This window comes from Geotrypetes seraphini, chromosome 8 (genome assembly GCF_902459505.1).
Source record: "Geotrypetes seraphini chromosome 8, aGeoSer1.1, whole genome shotgun sequence".
In the NCBI taxonomy this organism is placed as follows: Eukaryota; Metazoa; Chordata; class Amphibia; order Gymnophiona; family Dermophiidae; genus Geotrypetes; species Geotrypetes seraphini.
Window position 1 is genome coordinate 155,349,766 of NC_047091.1, and position 25,455 is coordinate 155,375,220.

The 25,455-nt window shown below is 40.0% G+C and overlaps 2 protein-coding genes across 9 annotated transcripts in view; one reads left to right on the forward strand and one right to left on the reverse strand.

Moving 5' to 3' along the window:
* LOC117364716 overlaps positions 1-14,852 on the reverse strand; it is a 29,083-nt gene extending 14,231 nt beyond the window's left edge. The window contains exons 1-3 of one of the 4 annotated variants that reach the window (XM_033954243.1): positions 14,716-14,852; positions 3,032-3,215; positions 250-379 (exon numbers count right to left, since the gene is read on the reverse strand). In XM_033954243.1, the coding sequence (XP_033810134.1) occupies positions 250-379; positions 3,032-3,151 (250 nt within the window). In that variant the 5' untranslated portion in view covers positions 3,152-3,215; positions 14,716-14,852. The other 3 variants (XM_033954245.1, XM_033954242.1, XM_033954246.1) reach the window with 3 other exon arrangements.
* Positions 14,627-25,455, forward strand: part of ZCCHC8 (zinc finger CCHC-type containing 8) — an 83,850-nt gene continuing 73,021 nt past the window's right edge. For 3 of the 5 annotated variants that reach the window (XM_033954236.1, XM_033954238.1, XM_033954237.1), the window contains exons 1-3: positions 14,627-14,957; positions 24,273-24,315; positions 25,216-25,290. In XM_033954236.1, the coding sequence (XP_033810127.1) occupies positions 14,759-14,957; positions 24,273-24,315; positions 25,216-25,290 (317 nt within the window). In that variant the 5' untranslated portion in view covers positions 14,627-14,758. Of the gene's footprint in view, positions 15,038-24,269; positions 24,316-25,215; positions 25,291-25,455 lie in introns of those variants that run through there. The other 2 variants (XM_033954240.1, XM_033954239.1) reach the window with 2 other exon arrangements.

Here is a 25,455-nt window from a genome sequence, read left to right on the forward strand (position 1 = left end):
GCGATAGCGGTTTTAGCGCACACTGAATTGCCGCACGCACTAGACGCTAACGCCAGCATTGAGCTGGCGTTAGTTCTAGCCGCATAGCGTGGGTTTAGCATGTGCGGCAATTCAGCGCAAGCTAAAAACGCTATCGCAGCTTAGTAAAAGGAGCCCTTAGTATTGCATTTCCCATAAAAGTAGACAATGAGAACTTTATAATTACTATTTTTAAATAGGTCATATAAAAGTAAAATAATATTACTTAACTGTGATCAAAGTTTAGTTTTGTTGCCAAGCCTTTCTTTGCAAACTTTGCATGGACTTTTGGATGGTTCTCTGTTCGAACTCCTGTCTGTGTGACCACATCAGCTCCTAGAAATAGGGGAATCATGTACTCCTAAAGAATAATGCCACATATATATCAAATCAATGTTATGATTACCATAAAGAACTTTTTATTCTACAAGGCATTTGTAAAAGTAAGAAATCTGCTTCTGGACAACTGAATTATTCCATTAGATTTGGTATTATTTACTTTAAAAATATGTTCTATTACTTTACTCCAAAATTAAAATTAAATCACATACACAAAAAGACATTTCAGACTTCTCACTGTAAAGCAATTGGAGGCATTCCTTTTATTTTAATCATATTTAAGACTTTAGTCATATGTGAACAATAAAAAGTACCTTGCCAGTAAGAAACTCTCAGACTCAAAATACTGTGCAATGAGTTTCTTAAAATCTCTCTTACATTGGGGAACTTATTTACTAGAGAATTCTTTTTCTACACTTAAGGAAAATCTCTTGAAATATGGATAACATGGAGAAAATGTTATCAAACTTCTTCCACATTTAAAACATGTTTTACACACATAAAATGGTTTTTAAAATAAAAGTTTCACACATAGACCTGTGTTCCAAAGTACAAGGGTTAAATGAAAAGTAATGCCTCCACCTCCATAACATGGCAGCACCGATGCACTACATCTGTTAACTAGTTCTTTGAAATATCTTCCTTCACCTCATTGGGTAAGAAATGTTGTGCGAAGAGGCTATTTTGCTACTGCTTGTGAAATGGAAGTATGCCTTGAGCACTTGTCAGTGCAAATTTTTTTAGTATAACTTATGGAAAATACATTTTTATTGAGCAACATATCAACAATAGAAATAAAGCATGTTACAACATAGCTCATTTAAATATCCCAAACAAATCATTCCTCCCAATCCCCTCCCCTTTAGAATAACTTAATATTTGTTGAAACTTTCTAAAACATATATAACCAGTCATTAACAATGCACCACCACTTATCCCCCTGAAAACCCGCTAACTCACTCCCTGCCATCAAGACAACCTCTTGGCATTATAGCCATGTCCAAACACAATTGTATTCTAGGTCAGATGAAAGAGGCTGAAGAATTCTGACTCCTGAGAACTGTCAAGTGTGCCATTAATAATACATATTTAAATCTCTGGTACCACCTAGAAGTCGCAAGATTGTTGGCGGTATATAAGAATAAAGTTATTATTATTATTATTATTATCTTGTGGTAGTAAATGAGAATGTAAAAAAAAAAAAAAATCTGCCAGCATGTGATAACTGAAATTCAAGTTGTAAGATATCAAAAGTCCTATGTTCTGTTACCAAAGCTGTGCTCTATCCATCGTGCAGACTTGCTGGTCCCCCAGTTAGGTCTCTGAGGTTGAATATTACATGAACATGGATATTTTCATGCATTGGCCCACAGGAATGGAATCATGTGCCTATGTATATACGACAGCAGAGTAATCTTGGTGTTTTTAAGAAGTTGTTGAAGATACACTTGTTTTGTAATATGAAATATGGGAATTGACGTTTTGTATAGGTATATGCGTTGGTCGCTTGTCTGTTTATGTTTTAAATTTGTACGATTTGTATTGTGTATGTTTTAATTGTGAGCCACTCTAAAAAGTGGGTTATAAGAACATAAGAAGCGCCATCTCCGGAACAGACCCTAGGTCTATTTGTAGACATGTATGTCTACAAATTAGAAATGTTTTTTAAATAAATAAACAAAACTCCTTGAACATTTATTAACTGGTTGGAACTGAGGAAAGCTACTGCTTATCCCTGAGCATAAGCAGCTTCAGATCAAGCCATACGCGTTGGAATTCTGCCAGGTTTTATAACTTGGATTGGCCACTGTTAGAAAAAGGATACTGGGTTTGATTGACCTTTGGTCTGACCTAATATGACAGTTCTTATTTTCTTAGCAAGCAAAACATATAGGTCAGTTTAGTTTTAACATGCAGACTATTTTTCTCTTGAGTTTTCTTCAATGCAGTTAAAGACTACATTTCTGGTAAGCAATTTCATAACAAATGATCTATGTGACATGTCAAAAAAATACCTGTCTTACAAAGGCAACTGCGACATCTTTATAAAATAGGCTCTCAGAACTACCCCTAATAAGGTACACGTTATCTTGCACAAATATACACCTGCACCAAAAGGTGCAAATGTGTGTATGTACTCTGTGCATATTCCCTATGTGTCTTTTATACCGTATATACTCTAATATATACTGAGATTTTGGGGCCAAAACAAATGGCTCAAAAATGGGGGTCTCGTATATTCGGGTCAGCGCCCACTTGCCCCCTTCCCAGACCTGCTGCAGGTCTCCACTCTCCGCTGGGCCTGCCCTAAGTCCTGGTGGTCCAGCGGTGGGCCAGGACAGGAAGGATCCCTTTTGTCTCCTGTCCTGGCAAACTCTAAGAACATTTACCTCCTTCCTGGAGTACCTTTCAAATCCCTGGTAGTCCAGCAGTAAACTGGGGATGAAGTAATCTTCCTTCGCACCTGTCCCATGCAGAGCCAGGTTTAGCAAAGATCACTGACTTTAGTGAATCTAGACCAAACTACACTGGCTACCAGTACCTTACAGGGTTAAATTTAAATTTCTATGTTTGATTTTCATTTTCCATGTGTAAAACATGGCTTATATGCAGAAAATGTTTTATAAAGCTACCCCATCACAAACAGGTACAAAACAATTACGGTAAGTCCTACCTCTGCTTGGTGTTTATGGCAGAGTTTGAAAGAAATAGGAGAGCAGAGATATAAAAATCTTAGCTTCCTGTTACCAACATTCCACTCTGGAAAATATAGGGTTGAAATTTCGAGAGACATAATCTTCCGTTTTTCACAGCTTTACCATGGCAGTAAAAATATCGTTAGTTTATGAAGAGAGGACCTAGAAAAGAATATGATCCAAGATTACTATTCAAGCCAACTTTCAAACAAATGTATTGGAAAAAAAAAAGGGTTTAAAAATCACACGATGTAAATGGATGAAATGAATTAGCTGTTTATTAAAACAGTAGCTCAGTCTTTAATAGCTATGCAACGTCAATGGGTCCATTTACTAAGGGCTCCTTTTACGAAGGCGCATTAGGGCCTTAACGCGCGGAATAGCACGCACTAAAATGCCTTGCGCGCTAGTTGCTACCGCCTCCTATGGAACAGGTGGTAGTTTCTTGGCTATCGCGCGATAATCCGGTGCGAGCGCTAAAAACGCTAGCGCACCTTCGTAAAAGGAGCCCTATAAATTTTTCCTTATTTTGCATATACGTGAAAAATTGCTAAATGAGTAGGGCCAAACTTAGGGTATCCTTACTGCAGTCTTAAGATGATGGCAAAACTTTTATTTATTCTGGGGCCCTTTTACTAAGCAGCGCTAAAAAGTGGCCTTTGCTATTTTTAACGCATGGGTTATCCACATGCTTAGCACAGGATAACAGGGGAAACAAATCCACAAGGAATAAAGCAGCAAAAATGAATTCCACTCATTTTTGCTGTTTTATCCACATGCTTAGGCCATTTTTTAGTGTGACTCTATAATTTCCCCATTTCCCTGTTAACGGCCATGCACCAATTCTGAAATTAGAGCCTGGTCATTACTGCAAGAGCCCTTACTGTCACTTATTTTGTAAGTGGTAAAGGCTCCTGTGCTCATCCTGCATTAATTTGTCAGCATGTGCCATCCCTATGTGATAACTCTCCGCCCCCCAAACACATCCCCTGCATGGTTTATAATGCATGGGTGGCGTGCACTGAGCATGCAGTTAGCATGGCTCCTGAGTACAACCCATTAGTGCTGTTTCCAAGTGGTGGTAAGCAAACATGTTTACTGCTGCTTAGTGAAAGGGCCCCTCAATTTATTTGAATTTATTTACATTTTTTAAGAAATTCACCCAAAGCAGTGTACAGTAAGAATAAGATGGACATAGGCAACAGACAATTACAGCAGTAAAAATGTTTAAATAACTACACATTATGGCATAGTATGCTACTTACAATGCTTCAGTTTAACTAGTAGTCAGTAACAAAATATAGAAGTACCTATTGTGTCTCCAGTAAAAATTCTACATGCCACAAAAAACTATTCATAAAAAAATATAAAATATTTAACCCACTTTATTATTTTTTCAGTTTTCAAATTTACCATATGAATACCTAAACTTATCACATTTCATCCAACTAACACACAAACAGCCCACCAGTCCATCCAACCCATTAAAATTTGAGAACAAACTTATACAGTTCCATTTAGCAGCAGCCAAAAAAATACCTGAAGTTTCCTGGTTGCAAGTCGTTCTGCACTTGGTATTTCCTTGTTGCTAATCCAATTGATCTGTACGGTTCACTAATCCCACAATCTTTTCAAATGCATAGCTCTAGGTCCAATAGATGCTGGCATTGTGGTTTAGAAGCTGGGACATTAGACCATTTGATATTTTTCTGTCCCTATGTAAACGCCTTTTGGAAGTTAATTTGGTCCCAAATTAATCCCACAATCTTTTCAAATTGTGCATTTGAAAAGATTGTGGGATTAGTGAACAGTACAGAACAATTGGATTAGCAACAAGGAAATACCAAGTGCAGAACGACTTGCAACAAGGAAACTTCAGGTATTTTTTGGCTGCTGCTAAATGGAACTGTACAAGTTTGTTTTCAAATTTTAATGGGTTGGATGGACTGGTGGGCTGTTTGTGTGTTAGTTGGATGAAATGTGATAAGTTTAGGTATTTATATGGTAAATTTGAAAACTGAAAAAATAATAAAGTGGTTAAATATTTTATTTTTTTTATGTGAATAGTTTTTTGTGGTATGTACTATTTAATCATTACATTACATTAGTGATTTCTATTCCACCATTACCTTGCGGTTCAAGGCGGATTACATAAGGAGTTATTTGGACATTTAGGAATACATAAGGAGTTATCTGGTATTATGGAATAGAGCAGGTTGCTATTGGGATTAAGATGATTCTTGCTGTGTTAGTTTGTCTTTAAGGATTTCTTGAATAGCCGGGTTTTTATTTCTTTTCTTTTTATTCTTTATTCATTTTTATAACTTACATGAAGTGTAACAAAAAGTAACATCATTTTAACTTAAATATCACTTGAAATTCTATAATTAATCTTACTCAATATATTTTATCCCATTCCCTCCCAACTCTTCAATATATCATAACACATATATCATATAATAAAGACTTTCCTTTCATTCAAAGCACCTAGTGAAAATTCAAAAATATTACCCCCTCCCCATTATTTCATTTGTACTAACCAGGGAAATGATATTTATTCATTGTAATAATTTGTTAAATGGCTCCCACACATCTTGAAATTTATTAAAATTTCCTTTCTGAAGAGCTAATGTTCTTTCCATTTTATAAATATGACACACTGAATTCCACCAAAATAATATCTGCATTTATGAATAAAAAACCAAAGATTGGTCCTCCGGGACATTTGGAGTATTGAGATTAAGTATCAAATTACTGCATCTCAATGGCCACAAATTTGGTCTTAGAGGATGAGATGTACGATGTTTGCATCTATGAGACAAACATGGTTTTTCCTGTTACATAGAGCATTCTGGACCTATGGAGGCTTGTGTTACTTGTTGAATGAATTTGAAACAAATATATAATCTATTCTTGAAAAAAATTTATGAACATGGGAGCAAAACGAAAATTCCCGATCATTAAAATGAAATATTCGCTATATATCTTTCAAATCACAATTCTGTACCAAATTATCTAATCCTATTGACTTCATAACTCTACTAGGTTTTTGTCCATTAAAGGATTTATAACAGTATTAAAATCCCCTGCCACAACTAAATTAGAAGCAGCCAGTAGTAGTAACAATGGTTGTAGAGATTAAAAAAATTCCATTTAGTTTGAATTAGGTGCATATACATTGAAAAGCGCCAGCATAGTATTTCCCAGACTTATGTCGATTTCAAATATTTTTATTAGAATTTTATCAAATAAAACAAAGAGAACAGTAACACAGAAATAATAGGGCCTAAATAGGACCATCCAACAGTACAAAACAGTATAGTGAACAATAATTACCACAATGAATCAAGTAGGTTGTACAAGGTAGTCCCATAAAGGACTGAAGGGCAACCTGGAGAAGGGGGAGAAGAGGAGAAAAGAGAAATATATCATGTATCTAATAGAGAGACATTACTAGTTCATAGCAGGGTGAGCATCTCAATCCAATAAGTAGAATATAAATAAAATAAAATATTGAGTATTGTAGAGTGTCAGGAATATCACAGTTGAAAATTGGAATACTCTAGAGAATTAGAGAATGGAAATTCAGTAGTTATGGAGAGAAATACTGAATAGGATCCCAAATCTTGGATATAACTACCTGTCTATTAGAGAATTCTGCCGCTTTAGTTTCATATAAGTGTATCACGAGTATGGTATTCCACCAAAATGTAATATTGAGTGAATCCGCAGATTTCCAGTTATGTAAAATCATTTGTATCGTTATAGCAATCAAGATATTAAATAGAGATTTCTGAGCGGAAGTGAGAGTATCGACAATAGCTAAAGCTCTAAAAATTAGAATATCAAAAGAGAAATCAGAATGAATCGGTAGAATTAGTTTGATGGTGTGCCAGACCTGTGCCCAAAAGGAGGCAAGGACGGGGCAAGCAAGGATCATGTGTCGAAGATCACCCATATCCGAGTGACAATGCCAGCAGAGATTAGAGTCCCTCAGTCTGGCACGAAACATTTTATTAGGAGTCAAAAAAGTTTTATAGGATAGAAAGTACAAAGACTGAGAAATACTAGAAGAGGCCGTAGGGCAAACAATTTTACTAAAATAATATTCCCAGTCTTTGTCAGTGTCACGCCAGGTCGTGTCTGTAACCCAAACGTCAGTGGATTTCCTGGATCTGGGAAATAAACGAGATCTCAGTTCTTTATAAAACAGGGATATAGTGTGGCCCAAAACTATTCCCAAATGAGATGATGTTAAAAAGACAGAGGTCTGAGGATAGCCAAAAACAGAGGGTGAACATTGTTTTAAGCAATGAGAGAGCTGAAGCCATCGAAAGCATTCAGATGGAGGGAGGGCAAATTTATCCATAAGCTGGGAAAAGGAGAGAAGGGAGTCATTTTCCATAACTTGCTTAAGTGTCCAAATACCTTTATCCATCCAAGTATGCCAGTGGAAAGGGCGATTATCAATTTGGAGGTGGGAGTTGTACCAGATAGGAGAGGATGTGGTGTGCCACCTATTCTTATGAGAAATAGAGTCAAAGTGATTTATCACATGGATAGTGGCACAAATAGTGACGGAATTATTGGATAACATATGCATGGGAATATACGGTAGACAAGAAAGAGGAATAGGATATACCAGATGTTGTTCTATAGAGAACCAGGCACAGAAATGTTCGTTTGAGTTTGAATCACGCATCCAAAAGGAACTGTACCGAAGGAAAGTGGCAATGTCATATAGGAAGAAATCCGGGAAGCCCATCCTTCCATCCTCTTTGGAGGATTTAAATATTTTCAAGGCAATGCGAGGGGGTTTTTTATACCAGAAATAGGCAGATAATTTGCTTTCGATTTATAAAATTCCCTTGGAGCTAGTTTGGGGAGCATGGATAGGTAATAGTTAACAATCGGGGCAATGGTCATTTTTATCGCCTCCATACGTCCCCACCATGAGAGAGACAGGGGGGACCAGTGTCCCAGCAGAGTATCCACTTTGGCAGTTTATGGCAGATAGATTAAGAGACATCATAATATTCCTATCATAGTGAAAAAGAGTCCCAAGATATTTTAGAGATGAATGTGCCCATCGAAACGAGATGGAGCCACAGTCTGAAATAGAGGTGTTATCATTTAAAGGCATAATTTCTGATTTATCCCAATTAATACGATATCCAGAGTAATTTGAGAATTTGGAAACCAGTTGGAGTAGTATAGGAATAGAGGAAGAAGGCTTAGAAAGGAATATGAGTAAATCATCAGCGTATGCCAGTGTTTTAATTTGTAGGGAACCGATAGGAATGCCTGTAATATCCGGGTGTTGACGAATAGCAATGAGAAGAGGCTCAAGTGCTAAATTAAAAAGAAGAGGGGACAATGGGCAGCCCTGACGAGTTCCTCTGTGAAGATGGACAGGCGTGGAAAGAGAATCATTAATTCGTATTCTAGAAAAAGGTTTGATATAGAGCAGTTGGACCCACCTCACGAATTCAGAACTATAGCCAAACCAATGAAGAGTATTAAACAAATGAGTCCATTCCACCATGTCAAAAACCTTTTCCGCGTCGAGAGAGATAGCTACCATCGGGGTGGGAGATGAGTGAGCGACGTCTATTACTGAATTAAAAGTACGTGCATTATCTCCAATAAAGCAGTTTTTCATAAATCCTACTTGATCTGGATGAATAAGAAGGCCTAATATATTGTCCAGTCTAGAAGATAGTATTTTAGCTAAAATTTTACAATCTGTATTGAGAAGCGAGATGGGTCTATAATTCGCTACATTGGTTTCATCTCTACCTGATGATATGAGCTTCCGCAAAACATCCCTGGTCTTCGGGGAAGGAGAACAGATAGTCATAAAGTTGTTTCAGCAGAGGCACAAGTTCAGCGGAGAGAATTTTATAGAGTTCTATTGGGTACCCGTCAGGTCCGGGTGATTTGTGAGAGGATAATGATTTAATTGCTTCCAATATTTCAGACTCCTCTATAGGAGCACCGAGTCTAGATCAGGGGTGCCCAACGCGTCGATCGCGATTGACCAGTAGCTCAGGAAGGCAACGTGAGTCGATCGCAGAGCCCATCCCGGGCTCTGTGATAGACTCGTGTTGCCGTCCCGATCTACCGAGCCTATCAGCCTTTCTCTCCCTGACGTCAAAGACGCCAACGCCGGGCATTAGGCTGTTTTTTGTCATTTCGGGGGGGGGGGGGGCGTGGTGGCGTGGCGTGGCGGCGGCAGCAGCAGCAGCAACAGCCTGAAAAAGAAATCATCCTGTCCCGGGTCAGTGTCATACTCCGGAACTTCTACCTCTTCCAGAAGCCCTCTCCCTTCTACCTGCTTCCTGCCCTGCTCCGCGGCTCTCTTCGGCAACTCAGCAGCAGTGATCGACACAAGCTTCTGACGTCGGGGCCTACCCTCTGCGAGTCCCACTTGTTTCAACTTCCTTTTTCCACAAAGGCGGGACTCGTAGAGGGAAGGCCTCGAGATCGGCAGCTTGTCTTGATCACCGCTGCTGACGAGTTGCTTAAGAGAACCGCGGAGCAGGGGGGGTTTGCCAGGTGCAGGTAGAAGGGAGAGGGCCAGATGCAGGACTCGTGGGTGAGGGAGCAGAAGAGAGAGAGAGAGAGAGAAAGAGAGAGGGGAGGGAAACAAAAGGAAATATTTCATACTGGGCTTGGCCGGAGTGGAGGGAGGGTGGAAAGATTCTGGCTACAGGGTGCATTAACAAAGGAAAAGGGGGGAAAGCTGAAAATGGAGCTAGTGACACAAAGAAGAGAAAGAGTAAGCAGGACCTACTGAATAAGGATAGAGATACAGAGTGGACATGAAGAGGAGGTGAAATAGAGACATAGAAGTAATGCTGAAAAAGTGTGTGGGGAGAGATAAAGACATTGAAAGGGCAAATGGTGAACATGGGGTAAAGACAAGGACAGAGACAAATGAAGATTCTGAAAAAGTGGTGAGATAGGGATATAGGTGAGATGGACACAAAGAAGGGTGATGCTGGAAAATAGGTGGAATGGTAATTCTGACAGACACAGAAGGGAAATGCTGGATCAAGGAGAGATGGGGCTCAGGCTGGATGGAATGAGGAGAAATGCCTTGTTGGCCCGAACTTCCTCTCCTACGTCAGAATTGACATCAGGGAGCGGAATGCTGGTCAGCGCAACGCTTCTGCAGGGAAAGCTTGGGACGGCGGTGGCTTGGGGGCTGTTCCCCGATGGCAGTGGCAGCAAACCGAGTGGCTTGGGGGAGGGCACGGAGAAAGAAAGAAAGGGGGCAGACAGGGAGACAGAAAGAAGGGGGAACAGGGAGACAGAAAGAAAAAATTGGGGGAGAGAATGAGGTCTGGAGGAGAGGAAACATACAGGAGGCTGAAAGAAAGGAAGAAAGATTGGATGCACAGTCAGAAGAAGAAAGTGCAACCAGAGACTCATGAAATCACCAAACAGCAAAGGTAGGAAAAATGATTTTATTTTCAATTTAGTGATCAAAATGTGTCGGTTTTGAGAATTTATATCTGCTGTCTATATTTTGCACTATGGCTCCCTTTTACTAAACCGCAATAGAGTTTTTTAGCGCAGGGAGCCTATGAGCATTGAGAGCAGCACGAGGCATTCAGCGTAACTCCCTGTGCTAAAACCTACTATTGTGGTTTAGTAAAAAGAGAGGGGGTGTATTTGTCTATTTTTGTATTTTGTTACTGAGGTGACATTGCATAGAGTCATCTGCCGTGACCTCTTTGGAAAAACCCGGAATATGAATAATTAACATTTTCTCTGCCTTTCAGTGTGCTTTGTGTTTTTTTTAATTTTATTGTTGGTAGATCATTTTGACTTAGTCATTATAAAAGTAGCTCGCAAGCCCATAAAGTGTGGGCACCCCTGGTCTAGATGCTTGAGACTGCGATAAAGAAGGATGAGAAAAGATCATGAAAGAAATCATCACCGGACAAAGAAGGCGAAGCCGTTGAGGACGAATAGAGTTTCTCATAGAAGGCTGTGAATATTTTGGATATGAAGGAATCATCAGTGACGGAAGCACCGTCCTCCCCAATAAGGGCCGCAACTCTGGAGCGTTGTTTACAGTTAGCTAGGTATCGAGCGAGAAAGTGACCAGATTTATTGGCCGACATATATGCACCAGATTTGGAGATCAGAAAGTCTTGCTGAGCCTTAGTTCGGAATAATTGATTATATTCAACCTTTTTTGTATTAGAAAAGGGGATAGCTGTGGGGCATTGTTTTTAATCTGCTGAGCTTCCAGTAAAGAAATTTCCTGTTCCAACATAGTTAATTTTGAGGATTTGGACTTCTTTTTCAAGGCCATGTAACTAAGAATTTCTCCTCTAAGACTCACTTTGAAAGCTTCCCAGACAGTGTTGTATGAGGATACAGACTTAACGTTATTATGAAAAAAGTCCGAGATGAAGCTGCAAATTTTGTCTAGAAAGGCAGTGTCAGAGAGGAGGGAAGTATTCAACCTCCAATGATGTCTAGGGTGTGTATATTGTAATTCAATATGTAGACCAACAGGAGCATGGTCCGATAAAATAATAGGATGCATCAGGGATGCACGAACCAAAGGGAGTAGAGATTTTGAGATAAGGAAGAATTCTGGAGTACGACCGGTGAGGGGCAGAGTAAAAAGTAAAGGAGCGCTCCTCTGGATGTAAGAGTCTCCAAGGGTCGCAGAGGCCCAAATCTTGGATAACATGATGAAGTTCTGTCCATATTTTAGGGATACAGAACAGAGAAAGGGATTGTCTATCTTTGAAAGCATCAAGTGGAAGGTTAAAGTCGCCACCAATTAAAATAGGAAGGTCAGAAACCTCTAAAAGAGTTTCTCGTAGAGAAGTTATAAAAGAGGGCATGTCAATGTTAGGTGCATAGATGTTCATAATTGATAGCAGTGTAGAGCCCAGCCTAACGGTAGCGACTATCCATCTGCCTTCCAAATCAGAGGATTGGTGAATAATGTGAGCATCGGTAGAATTTTTAAATAGGATAGAACACCCCTTTTCTTGTGTAGAGCAGGAGAGAATAAATGTACATTATACCCGGGCCATTTAAGAAGGGAACAATCTCTGGAGTTGAGATGGGTCTCTTGTAGTAGTATGATGTCGTAATCTTTTAATCTAAGATAGTCCATTATCTTTTTACGTTTAAGGGAATTATTAATACCGTTGACATTCCATGAAGCAAATTTAAGTGATGTCATATTGGAAGAAGAGGGAGTTAACGAGACAGATTCTGTGGTATGAGACGCCCACCCTGCCAGAGGTCAAATCAGGAAAGCAGTAAAGAGTAACATTAGAAATGAAGGGAAGATTGGGGAGCCCTCTCCAGGAAGAGGGGAAGAAAAGAGCACAAACCAGTTTGCCAAACATGTGACTGCAGGGCCTTAGAGACCCACTTCCAGAAAACTAGAAGAGTAAAGTAAATAGAGATATCACTTAGTATGATCAGGGCACAGATTATATATAACAAAGACACATTCTCATATAAACATTGCTTGAAATGTGGTAATATAGTATGATTAAAAAGTCATACTAAAATATGACAAAGTCCAGGGCATCAAGTAAAGTATACAGCGTTGTTCGTACGAACCACTCAAAACACCACAAAGAGTGCAACATAGATAGGTTAATTGCGCTTAATATGAAAATCACTTGAAAGGTGCTCATATCTGATAGAATTGTAGGAATAGGAACACTGACACAACAGGCAGGCCAGGTTTAGTTTGAGTAAGCAATACTTATAGTAAACAGTTGAGTAGGTAAAGAAAACGTAACCGATAAACATGAAAATGCAAGTCATGCAAGCCCAAGTGTTAGGACAAGGTGACACGGTGTGAGCTGCAACATCGAGGATCATCAATCCTCCCTATGATTACAGGATATGAACAATATGATGCATGAGAAGCGCCAAGTGCACACAAATCAGAGGGGGAAGGATTTGAATCATAATAAGAAATACATAAAAAAGGGGTGGGTGGGATAGAAGGGAAGGAGTGTAGAAAAGGACTAAATGGCTAAAGGCACCCATCGGAGGGAGGGGTTGAAAATTCATCATGTTGTTATTCAATTAGAGTTAAATATAAAGGGAGTGAAATAAGGAAGCTAGACAGGGAAGAACTCAAGTAACAGAGGTTGCAAGATGGCAGATTTAACAGTAACTTTAGGAAATTCTTTTTCACAGAGAGGGTGGTTGATGCTTGGAATGCCTTCCTGAGGGAGGTGATGGAGAAGAAAATCGTGACGGAATTCAAAAAAAGCTTGGAATGAACACAGAGGATCTCTAATCAGAAAATAAAGGGTATGCATTGAAGAACTAAGGCTGGGTAGACTTTCACAGTCGGTGTCCTGTATTGGCTATTTGGTTTAAGATGGGCTGGGGAGGGCTTTGACAGGAATGTCAGTAATTTGGAGATGGTTTAGATAGGCTGGAATGAGCTTCCATGACAGCTCCAGTAGTTGAGACCTAAGGACTATACTGGGCAGCCTTCTACGGTCTATAGTCCAGAAATATAAAAGAAAAAAGATAATTTAATCATGAATATATAATGTGTGTCCCTATTGGGCAGCCTTTATCTGCTGTTATTTACTATGTTGTTAGATACCCATGTCCTATCTGGTTTGTGAATACCATCGATTTTGAAAACTGTACTAGTATGCCATGCAGTTCTCCAGCCACTTATCACCTCCCATCACCACCACACAGAATCCTCAAGTAGATTCTATATATATATAGAATTCCTTATCAAGTGGAAGGATCAGAAGTAAAAGTACCACCAATCAGTGGAATAATACATTTCAAAAAGCAAGACAGATAAAAAAAAATTAATCTCCCTCAAAAAATAATGCCCCTCACTTTTAAGATCCGATTGCTTTTCCACTTTTTGTTACATTTACTTCATATTTTTGTGTGGTTTCCACACATTAATCGCACAGCAATAACGGAAACTATAGTTAAAGAAGTACTTATTTAATTTTATTTTTTTAGGTAACTCTGCTCCGCCAAAAAAAATTAATAATAATACTGCCAGCTGAAGGGTCTTTTCTAGAGTCCCCAGTAGACTTAAACTCATGCCAGTCAGTTGCAGCTTGTTTTCATTTGCCGACACCAGGAGCAGCATCATTGACTAACACAGTAAGTAATGGCAGATAAAGGACCCATTCGGCCGAAAAACACAGCCGCCCCATGTAACTAACACCTGATAAAGTTACCCCATTTACGTCTTTTTTTAAAAAAAATTATTATTCTTTATAATTTAAAGTGTGGAAAAGTAAAGTTTTACTGTGAGTAGACGTGTACCATTACCTTTATTCCATTTTCATGCTATATAGGGAACCTTTCTGATATCCTATTTTAGACACCACCACTTCCAGTGGATACCAGGTGCCCGCCACACTCTGCCTACAACTAAGAAACTGCACGCCTAAGAGACGGGATTGATGAAATATTATACCTGTACTACCAAAACTAAACTTCTGGCCCCTGACAGCGTCGCTTCGATTACGAGTTAAGACCCAGGAGAACGTCATTGAGTTGCGACGACTGTAACTGCGAAACGTTCGGACCTTCTTCCGCAAGCCAAGAGCTGGAAAACTGTAACGGGAAACGCGCGTGCGCGTCGGCCCAGTGACGCCTCACCTCTCACCTTTACCCCTTGCGTCTGTGCGTGCCTTCGGTGGGCCTGGAAGATGGCGGGGTTGGACTTCGGGGACAGCGAGCTGTTCGAGCAGCTGGACGACGACACCACCACAGCCGCCACCATCCCCCAACCGGTGCACATCCGCTTCAAGCAGGAAGAAGAGGAGGAAGAAGCGGTGGGGTCCACGGGGGAGCTGCTGGAGAAGCTGCGGCAGTGTGAGGAGACTATCCTGCTGCTGAAAGCGGAAAATATCCTTCCCTTGTGTGCGCTCGGGCCTGTGGCCGCCTGATAGGTTATTGATTGCGGCTGCGACGACAGCGGCCTGCAGGTATTTCGACTAATGGGGAGTCTGCTACTGATTACCAGCTGTAGCCCCCACTTCAAAATTTCAGTTCCTCGGGGTTTACTTATCTCTTTTAGTTTCGTTTCTTTCGAGGTCATTGCTGCTTTCAGCAGCCGGCTCTTGGTTTCCTTATGTGCATCCCACGTCCAATAACAAGAAGTCACGTAGCTGTTTATATTTAATTAAACGGCATATAAGTAGAATTTTTTAATATTTTTTTTGCTCCATCAGTTTTGCTGTGTTATTGACGTGCTGTCACTGTAATTGAAAATTGTACTGTATATGTCTTGTTACATTTGTTGTACATTTCATTGGATACATTTGTTTGCAAATGTGGTATAAATAAAATCTTGATAAATTAAACAACCTGCCAAATCATAAATAAAGTAGATATGTCGGATATTGTATGGTCACACAAATTAAGAAACAGACTGGGATTGCTTATTTTGAGCTTACATTTTAAACGTTGTAGGAGGAATATTGTCATAACTTTTTTTTCATTTGAGAAAATGTTATTTATCCCTATGAAAAAAGATAAACGTTTGTATGGAAATTTGCATTGGCTAGATGTACTTTTTGACTTTTCTAAAAACTGCTATTTTTAAATTATGAAAATTCCCATAAAGGCTTACAGGACCTTTTTTTTTTTTTAATTTCAAATTTTCTTTTTATTAAGAAAAGAAGTATACAAAGAAGTAAACCACAATCCGAATACAAAGAACCAGGAACAAAGTAAAACACCAGACTAGAGGGTCTACCGCGTGGTTTCTCCGCGGAGACAAAAGATACTCAGCAAAAGCCAAGAAGAACCCACCCCCCAAACCCCCCCCCCCCAACCCCACCCCACACACCCCAATTACAGGACCTTTTATTAGAGTACAGTAACGTTTTGCCCTTACTGCATGCCTAACATGCAGTGAGTATATCACACAGCCTGTGCACAAACTGTTGGGATGTTACTCTCAGTATGTTCTTAAACAGTTTACTGCACAGGAAAGCTCTTTAGAGAATGATGTGTGTTTACAGTATGCCCTTACTGCCTTCAAAATAAATCTGTGTTAGCTACAACAGTTCATGCACATTTTGTGCCTCTTAATTTACATGCTAATTGCATGAAATCTATCATGGAAATGCAGTAATAGATACAGTGCTTACACACTGACCGCTTAGCACATTTTAATAAAAGGGCATCGTGATTTACTAAATTTTTGTTTTAGGAGAATCAGGCCTTTAGTATAAACATCTATTAGGTGAGATGCCATTTAACACATAAGCATGACTGTAGATAACGGCTAAATGGACCATCCGCAGCATTCTCTATCTCCTCCTCTCCCTAAGAGAACCCAGCAGGTGCCTGTCCCAAAATACTGGCTTTCAATTACGGTACATTTTTGCTTAGGGAGCATTTTTATTGATGGGGTAAAAAGGCCAATTTTTTGTATTAATGCCCACGTGTTAATTTTCCTATTAGCACATGTTCATTGGTGCATGAGTCCTTAACTGCCTATTTTGTAGATGGGAGGAACTCATCTGTTAAATCTGTTTTAATCAGCGAATAGTAGTGCCCACACTAATCAATTGGCACTGGACACATTCTCACTCTCTGCCCTCAGACCTGCCTCTACTGCTAAAAAATAAATATTTTTTTGCATGTGCACATCCCAAAATTACCTCAGGATGCCTCAGTGTGCTCTTTGGTAAGCTATTTTTTTGCTGTGGTAAGCACGCATTAGTGCTCACCATAGCTTTGTAAAAGGGCCTCTTAGTTTTGCAATTGCATAAATCATTATTTTCAAACATATATTTTGTGCTTTAAACATAGTTGATCAGAAACACATTTGAAAATAGGACCGTGAGCTTGTGCTATTATATTTTTGTCTGTGGCATAGATTCTTGTATGTTTTATTGTGATGATATTGGTAGACATTTTAAAAATCTTACTATTCCACAAGAAAAATGCATTTTAAATTTGAAAGGGCACTTAGAGTTTGTACATTCTGAAAGATCTACAGGATCTTAGTAGTACCTGTGTATTAAATAGTAACATGATGATAGCATATCAATACCAAAGGATCTATCCAGTCTACCCATTTGGGATTTGTCTGAGGATTGCCTTATGCAACTCAGAATTGGCACTTCTATTTTAGGGATACTTTTACTAAGCTGCAGTAAAAAGTGGTCTTGGCATACTCTTATGTGGGTTTTTTCCATACAGTAAGGCCATTTTTAACACAGCTGGAAAATATGCTATTATAGTATTCAAATTTTGCCAACTCACCCCAAAAAAAGGTTCAAAGCGGATTTCAAAAAATCAGTGTACTGTATAACAGATAATGACCACAAAAGTTAATAGCAGAAAATTATTGTAGTAGATATTTTCTAAATATATTTTCAATTCTTTTTCAAAATACCAAGTAGGAAGATAATTTTTAACCCACTTCGTAGATCCTGCCAAATCTTAGCGACCCAGTAAGATATAGATTTCTCAAATATTTTTTTGTATTGCACATCAAAAAAAGAGGGGGGGAAAGTCAATGGTCAATTTTCTATTTTTTTATTAATGACTATGTATGTACTAATGTTGACCATAAGCATATGCCACAGGTCACTAGCAACTTTCTGCCACGCAGATTGATTATGCTCTATTACTCCTTCATATTGGGTAATTTTCATTATAACAACCAGAAAACCATTGATGTTTGACTTTTTATTTTTTTTTTTAAGCATCCTATAAAGGATGTTTGATTCTTGGTAAAGGCAATTCCTGCTGAAACACTGTTGGTGTTGAGTCAACTATTACAGCTATCAATAAATCTATACTGTAAATGCTGAAATTTAAATCCCTATGTCCGCCAAGTCTGTATTTCCCACTAAAGTTTGTTCTTCTTATACTATGAATGTACTCTTGTGACCTGTTCTGGGCTCCTTTGGGAGGATGGGTTAAACAAATGAACGAATAAATAAATAAAGTTTCTCCTTTTTGACCCATTCTTGAACTGATGACATCTCTCCCTTACGACTCCTGTGTTCTATTAGCACACAGCCATTAAAAAAAATTACCACAGGGACACTTACCAATACTTGTTTAATAGACAGTAAGAGTTCATGTGGTAATCCTGCACTAGCTAGTGGAGTCGCTGATTAGCATAGGAGCACCTAATCTCCGCCCTCTCTAAAATAGAATAAAATATATATATATATATATATATTTTTTTTTTTTAAAGTTTTTTTCAAATTACATATATTTTGATCATGTCCCGCAGTAAGCCATTTTAAGCTGCAGTGAGTATCTGCTAACGCTTACTACAGCTTAGTAAAAGGATCCCTTAGTGATGCCTTTTTTTGTTTTTACAGTTATGCTGTTTATTAGGCATAAAATTTGAAAGTTAAATTGCAGTGGCTATTCTTATGTACAGTCTTAGAAAACTGAACTCAGGAAGTTGGGTTAATTCTGATGATAAATTTGTACCTTTGATACTGCACAAAAAAAGAAAGATTAAGGCCTCCTTTTACTATTATAGGATGACTTTACGTGCCTATTACACTCTTACACAGTTAATTTATAGTGGAAGTCTCCTTACACCACTATGTCACAAATGTGTGTCGGGGGTCATACTTTGAGACATGCCTTTTGGTTCTGCCTCATTATTCAACACTTCTGGAGGCGTATAATCTCTTATATGTCAGGGTTAATTGGGAAAGCCTTGCGTATTACCCTAGATCAATTTGTCTTGGATTTGCCCGAGGCTTTTGGTCATTTACCTAGAGGGCATCGAGCTTTGTGTAGGAAGATGAGTTTACTGGCCAGGAAATGTATTCTTCAGTGCCGGACGGTTCCGGACCCTCCGGCATATTGCCATTGGCATAACCAATTGCATCAGTTGGTCATCTGGGAGGCGCGAGATGCTGAAAGGGCTAGGAAGCGAAAGATGTTCTTAAATATCTGGGAGCATTATCAGCAAGTCTTGCATCCCAAAGGCCGCAGTGCGGTCTTAAGGTGGGTGTCCTAATTTGGGCGCTCAATTAGTTGGATAGGGAGAGTAATGGTTAGTACTGGTGGGGTGGGGTGGAGAGTACCATTAGGAGGGGAGGGAGGGTTGAGAAAGGGAAATGGGGGGGTATTGAAAGGTTCTGGCAATTAGTTAAGGATAGGATAAGTGGTTTAGGTGGGGAGAAGGGGTGGTGTGGCATCTTCGGGGCTTATAATAGTCCAGGGCCTTGGAGCGTCTTTCTGCCCTCATTAATTTTGCTTGCCCTATGTAGAGTAGGAAAGGGGGGGGGGAGTTTGGTTTAGAGGTCTGCACGGGAACGGGGATCGCGGGGATCCCGCGGGTCCCGCGGGGATCCCGCGGGTTCCCCCCCTGGCCCACGGGACTCCCACGGGGACGCCCCCTGGCCCACGGGACTCCCACGGGGATGCCCCCCTGACCCACGGGACTCCCACGGGGACGCCCCCTTGCCCACGGGACTCCCACGGGGATGAAAACAACCTACCTAAATTCTGGCGATGCAAGTCTGGCGTCGCGTCGGGAAATAGCCATGTTGAGCAGTGAGCTCAGCACGTACACAGATGAAAGCCTTGCTTGCTGATTGGTCCGGCGGCCCCGCCCCACCGTGCCGCCGGACCAATCAGCAAGCAAGGCTTTCATCTGTGTACGTGCTGCTGAGCTCACTGCTCAGCATGGCTATTTCCCGACGCGGGCATTAGGCTGTTTTTTGTCATTTCGGGTGGGGGATGGCAGCGGCAGCAGCAGCCTGAAAAAGAAATCATCCTGGCCGGGTTCGGTGTCATGCTCCGGAGCTTCTACAGCCTTCCTATCTCCCTCTCCCTTCTACCTGCGGCTCTCTTCGGCAACTTAGCAGCAACGATCGACACAAGCTTCTGGCGTCGGGGCCTACCCTCTGCGAGTCCCGCTTGTTTCAACTTCCTTTTTCCACAAAGGTGGGACTCGTAGAGGGAAGGCCTCGATGTCGGCAGCTTGTCTTGATCACCGCTGCTGACGAGTTGCTTAAGAGAGCCGCGGAGCAGGGGGGTGTTGCCAGGTGCAGGTAGAAGGGAGAGGGCCAGATGCAGGACTCGTGGGTGAGGGAGGAGAAGAGAGAGGGGAGAGAAACAAAAGGAAATATTTCATACTGGGCTGGGCCGGAGTGGAGAGAGGGTGGAAAGATTCTGGCTACAGGGTGCATTAACAAAGGAAAAAGGGGGAAAGCTGAAAATGGAGATAGTGACACAAAGAAGAGAAAGGGTAAGCAGGACCTTCTGAATAAGGATAGAGATACAGAGGGGACATGAAGAGGAGGTGAAATAGAGACATAGAAGTAATGCTGAAAAAGTGTGTGTGTGGGGGGGGAGATAAAGACATTGAAAGGGCAAATGGTGAATATGGGGTAAAGACAAGGACAGAGACAAATGAAGATTCAGAAAAAATGGTGAGATAGGGATATAGGTGAGATGGACACAAAGAAGGGTGATGCTGGAAAATAGGTGGAATGGTAATTCTGACAGACACAGAAGGAAAATGCTGGATCAAGGAGAGATGGGGCTCAGGCTGGATGGAATGAGGAGAAATGCCTTGTTGGCCCGGAACTTCCTCTCTAACGTCAGAATTGACGTCAGGGAGCGGAATGCTGGTCAGCGCGACGCTTCTGCAGGGAAAGCTTGGGACAGCGGTGGCTTGGGGACTATTCCCCGATGGCGGTGGCAGCAAACCGAGTGGCTTGGGGGAGGGCACGGAGAAAGAAAGAAAGGGGGCAGACAGAGAGACAGAAAGAAGGGGGAACAGGGAGACAGAAAGAAAAAGTTGGGGGAGAGAATGAGGTCTGGAGGAGAGGAAACATACAGGAGGCTGAAAGAAAGGAAGAAAGATTGGATGCACAGTCAGAAGAAGAAAGTGCAACCAGAGACTCATGAAATCACCAAACAGCAAAGGTAGGAAAAATGATTTTATTTTCAATTTAGTGATCAAAATGTGTCTGTTTTGAGAATTTATATCTGCTGTCTATATTTTGCACTATGGCTCCCTTTTACTAAACCGCAATATTGTTTTTTAGCGCAGGGAGCCTATGAGCATTGAGAGCAGCGCGAGGCATTCAGCGTAACTCCCTGTGCTAAAACCTACTATTGTGGTTTAGTAAAAAGGGAGGGGGTGTATTTGTCTATTTTTGTATTTTGTTACCGAGGTGACATTGCATAGAGTCATCTGCCTTGGGAAATGTATATGGCAGATATCTTTGTTTTGTGTTCAAAAGAAAAGGAAATGCATTTCTGGTTTTATTTCTACAGTGTTGAAGTACTTGTTGGCCCTTGCTGTGACTGGTGGGGATCCCCAAGCACCGCCAGCAGAGGACCTCCTCTAGAGATGGTCAGAACTCCCCTCCACCAAGCGCAGCAGTCACTGGCAGCATCCATGAGCCACTGAGGTGCCAGCATCTGTGACTCAGGGACGCTACTGCTGCCTGCCAAGCTTGGCAAAAGGGACCCCAGGCCAACTGCAAAGGAAGTCCTCAGCTGACAGTTTGTGGGTTCTCATCAGCTGAGTATTTATATTTTATATTTACATTAGAGGTTCTGGTAGAAACCCATTTACAAAGTATGTATTCTTCCCAATTAATATTTCCAAATTAATAGTCTCTTTGCTTATTTGTAAATGGGTCTCTACCAGAGCCTTTAATTCAGTAGCATAATTAAATAAAATAACTATTTCTGAAGTTTATAGGGAAGGATGGTGACGGAGGGGATTCCTCGCGGGGACGGGTGGGGACGGAGGGGATTCCTCGCGGGGACGGGTGGGGACGGAGGGGATTCCTCGCGGGGACGGGTGGGGACGGAGGGATTCCTCACGGGGACGGGTGGGGACGGAGGGATTCCTCACGGGGACGGGTGGGGATGGGTGGGATTTTGGCGGGGACGGGTGGGGACGGGTGGGATTTCTGTCCCCGCGCAACTCTCTAGTTTGGTTGATGTTTATTCTCTACTGTATATGCTTGTATTATTATTGTATATGATGCATCATTGTTTGCACTGTGTACCTTTGGGGTGCCCTGGTGTTGTATTTGCTGTTATTTGCATCAATAAAAATTGTTTGAACCTAAATGGCGCTAGAGGTTTTTAGCATGGACCGGCAAAGTAAATGCTCTGATGCTTATAGAATTCCTTTAAATTCAATAGAATATGATGGCCTGTGCTAAAAATCTCTAGCGCTATTTAGTAAAACCCAGCATACATTGAACCATGGTTGTGAATTCCTGTCAAACAGGAATATAACTGTTCTTTTAAAGAGAAAAAGAACTGTTTCTTCTTGCCTGTTCAAAGATAAGGACTAAAATGTTAAAAAAAAATCCTTAATATTACAGATAAATAAGAATAGGATTTTTTTTTTTTTTTTAACATTTTAGTATATAAAAAGATTTCCTCAGTTGGATTTGGCTTTTTCTCAAAAATTAAATAGTCCTCTATTGTCACTTTTAATGTTTTTAAATATAATATCCAAGAACAAGCTGACCATTACTTCTGCAGTTAGCGCTGGTTCACTTAGGGGGGAATTCAACAAAGGGCACTAATGTGTTAACCGCTAAAGATGCCCATAAGAATATAATGGGTATCTTTAGCAGTTAGCGCACGCTAATATGTTTAGCGCTTTTTGTTGAACTCCCCCCCTTAGTATCTCCTCAGTAGAAGGAGACGTTAATTGCAACCAGGTTTCTACACACAGTTCTGGTTACCATATCTCAAGAAAAGACATAATCAAATTAGAAAAGGTTCAAAAAAGAGCAACCTCTTGTATAAGAAAAGACTAAAGAGGTTGGGGCTCTTCAGCTTGGAAAATAGACAGGTGAGAGGGGATATGATTGAAGTCTACAAAATTCTTAGTGGTTAAAAGTACTAATCATTTCTATAGCACTACTAGACATATGCAGCGCTATACATCAAACATAGAATACACAGTCTTTGCTCAAAAGACTTTACTATCTACCTAGTTAAGACAGATGAACTGGACAAAAAGGTGCATCTATACAAAGTGCTCAGCTGGAAGAATTACAGAGGGAATAGTAAGACAATATTTGTGCAGATAAGTGAATCAATTTTTTTCATCCTTTCAAAAAGTACCAAAACCAGGGGTCACTCAGTGAAATGACATGGGAATACTTTCAAAACAAACAACAGGGTGCATTTTTTTCTTAAAAAAAAAAAAAAAATAGTTAAATGCTGGAACTCATTTCCCAGAAGATGTGGTTACTGTGCTTAGTGTAGTTGGGTTTAAGAAAGGTTTGAACAAGTTTCTGAAGGAAAAGTCCATAGTCTGCTATTGAAACAGATATGGGAGAAGCCACGCCTTGCCCTGGATTGGTAGCATGGAATGGTGGTACTATTTGGGTTTCTGCCAGGTACTTGTGACCAGGATTGGCCTTGTTGGAAACTGGGTTTGATGGACCATTGGTCTGACCCAGTATGGTTGTTCTTATGTTTATGCTAATGAAGTTTTTGGTGCAGTGATTAGCATGCGCTCCTTGATGTTATTTCCTTTATTGTTCTTCTTTTATTAATGGAGTTCTCTCCCCATTCCTCTTATTTTACATCCCATCCCAGTATGTTAGTAGTTCTGTACTAAGTCATGTTTGTTTTAATATAAATTCTCCCATTTATTTTATTCTATGTTAAGCGTTTAATCAAAATTTTAATAAACTATGAAACTCAGCAACAATTAGTGCACAGTAGAGAATGACACAGGGACAAATTTTTCCCTGTCCCCGCAGGAACTAGTTTTCCTGTCCTGTCCCGGAGAGTTCTTTTTCGGTCCCCCCATTCCTGCAAGCTCCATCCTCATCTGCACAAGCCTCAAACACTTTAAAATCATAAATGTTCAAGGCTTGTGCAGTTAAGACAGAGCTTACAGGAATGGGGCAAGGACGGGACAGTGACAAAGCTTGCGGGGACAGGAAAATTGAGTTCTTGTGGGGTGGGGACAGATTTGTCCCCGTGTCATTCTCTAATGCCCAGTCTTTGCACTTAGCATGCCTTAACAGCTAAAACATAACACACTTTAGTAGAAGACCTCCAAGTGAGCGAAGGAACTTGATTGACCCTGTGTATTTTTATAATGAAATACATTAAACAAAATTTAAAGTCTTTGTCTTATAACTTTTATTTCCAAGTTATTTAAATTTCACTGCTTTTGCTTTGCCTGTATTGCATTTAAATTATTCCTTAACAACAGTTAACATCAAGAACTCCGAAGAAAATTGAACATTTTAACTCGACCCAGGTATATTTTATGGTCCAGTATAGTATTTTTAATGCTGCTTTAGCTTGTCTACAGTGTTCTTTGCTCACACGTTTAAAGATCATAGACTGTTTTCTTTATATGTGCGTTTGCAAACCATTGGACCCCTGAGGAAGGCGTGTTTGCCGGAACATGGACTGTGTAGGGTCCGTTTGGATTTTTATCATTATATTTTTATGGTTTTATATGACAGCGTACAATAAATCAATTCCAGAACATCTGTATACACAGTTTTTTGTTTTTACCAGCATAAAGACCTTCATCATAAAATTATGTTTTGGTTTGGAATTTTCCATGATACTTAATGCAAGATACATAGGTAAAATAACAATAATCAGAGCATCAGATAAAAATATTTAAGCCTTAGTCAAATGAGTAAAAGAGCATAAAATAACCAGAAACTTTTCTCTCACTCTTTTGTAATTGTAGATTGGTTTCTGAGATCTCATTTGTTGATTTGACCAGAATGAGAAAGGAAATTGTATCATTATTTTAGCCTAAAATAAAGGAAATGGGAAAAACACTATAGAAGTGTATGAGTAAAATATTTTTACACAGAATAAGTGTTTTACAGTACTTTTGATGCTAGTGAATGCAATTTTTTATTCATTGAATGTTATTAGATGTAATATAATATAGGACTCCTTTTACAAAGGCATGCGCTAGCCGCTACCGCCTCCTTTTAAGCAGGCGATAATTTTTCAGCTAGTGCACGCTATAGCATGGCTAATCTTGTGCGTGCGCTAAAAACACTAGCACACCTTAGTAAAAGGAGCCCATAATGTAATTAGATGTATGTAATTTTTAATTTGAAACAGTTTCTGCTTTAGTAATAACATAAGCCAAAATCTAGTGTACTAATCTAGTTACTGTATGTTTTAGTGGACTGTCTGTGGATAATCCCAGGCTGGATGGACCTTTGTTAGAGATCTTGTTTCTGAACAACGATATTTCAAAGTAAGTAGTTTTTGTACATGGCTTGATTCTACTTGTGCCTTTTGTATCTTTTTAGCATGACACTCATCCTAGATGGTTCCTGTTTCAAAATACAAAAGATTTTGTTTTCAGTGACATAAATCAGAATGCCTCAGTCTTCCAAGCTGTATAGGTTTAATATTCTAG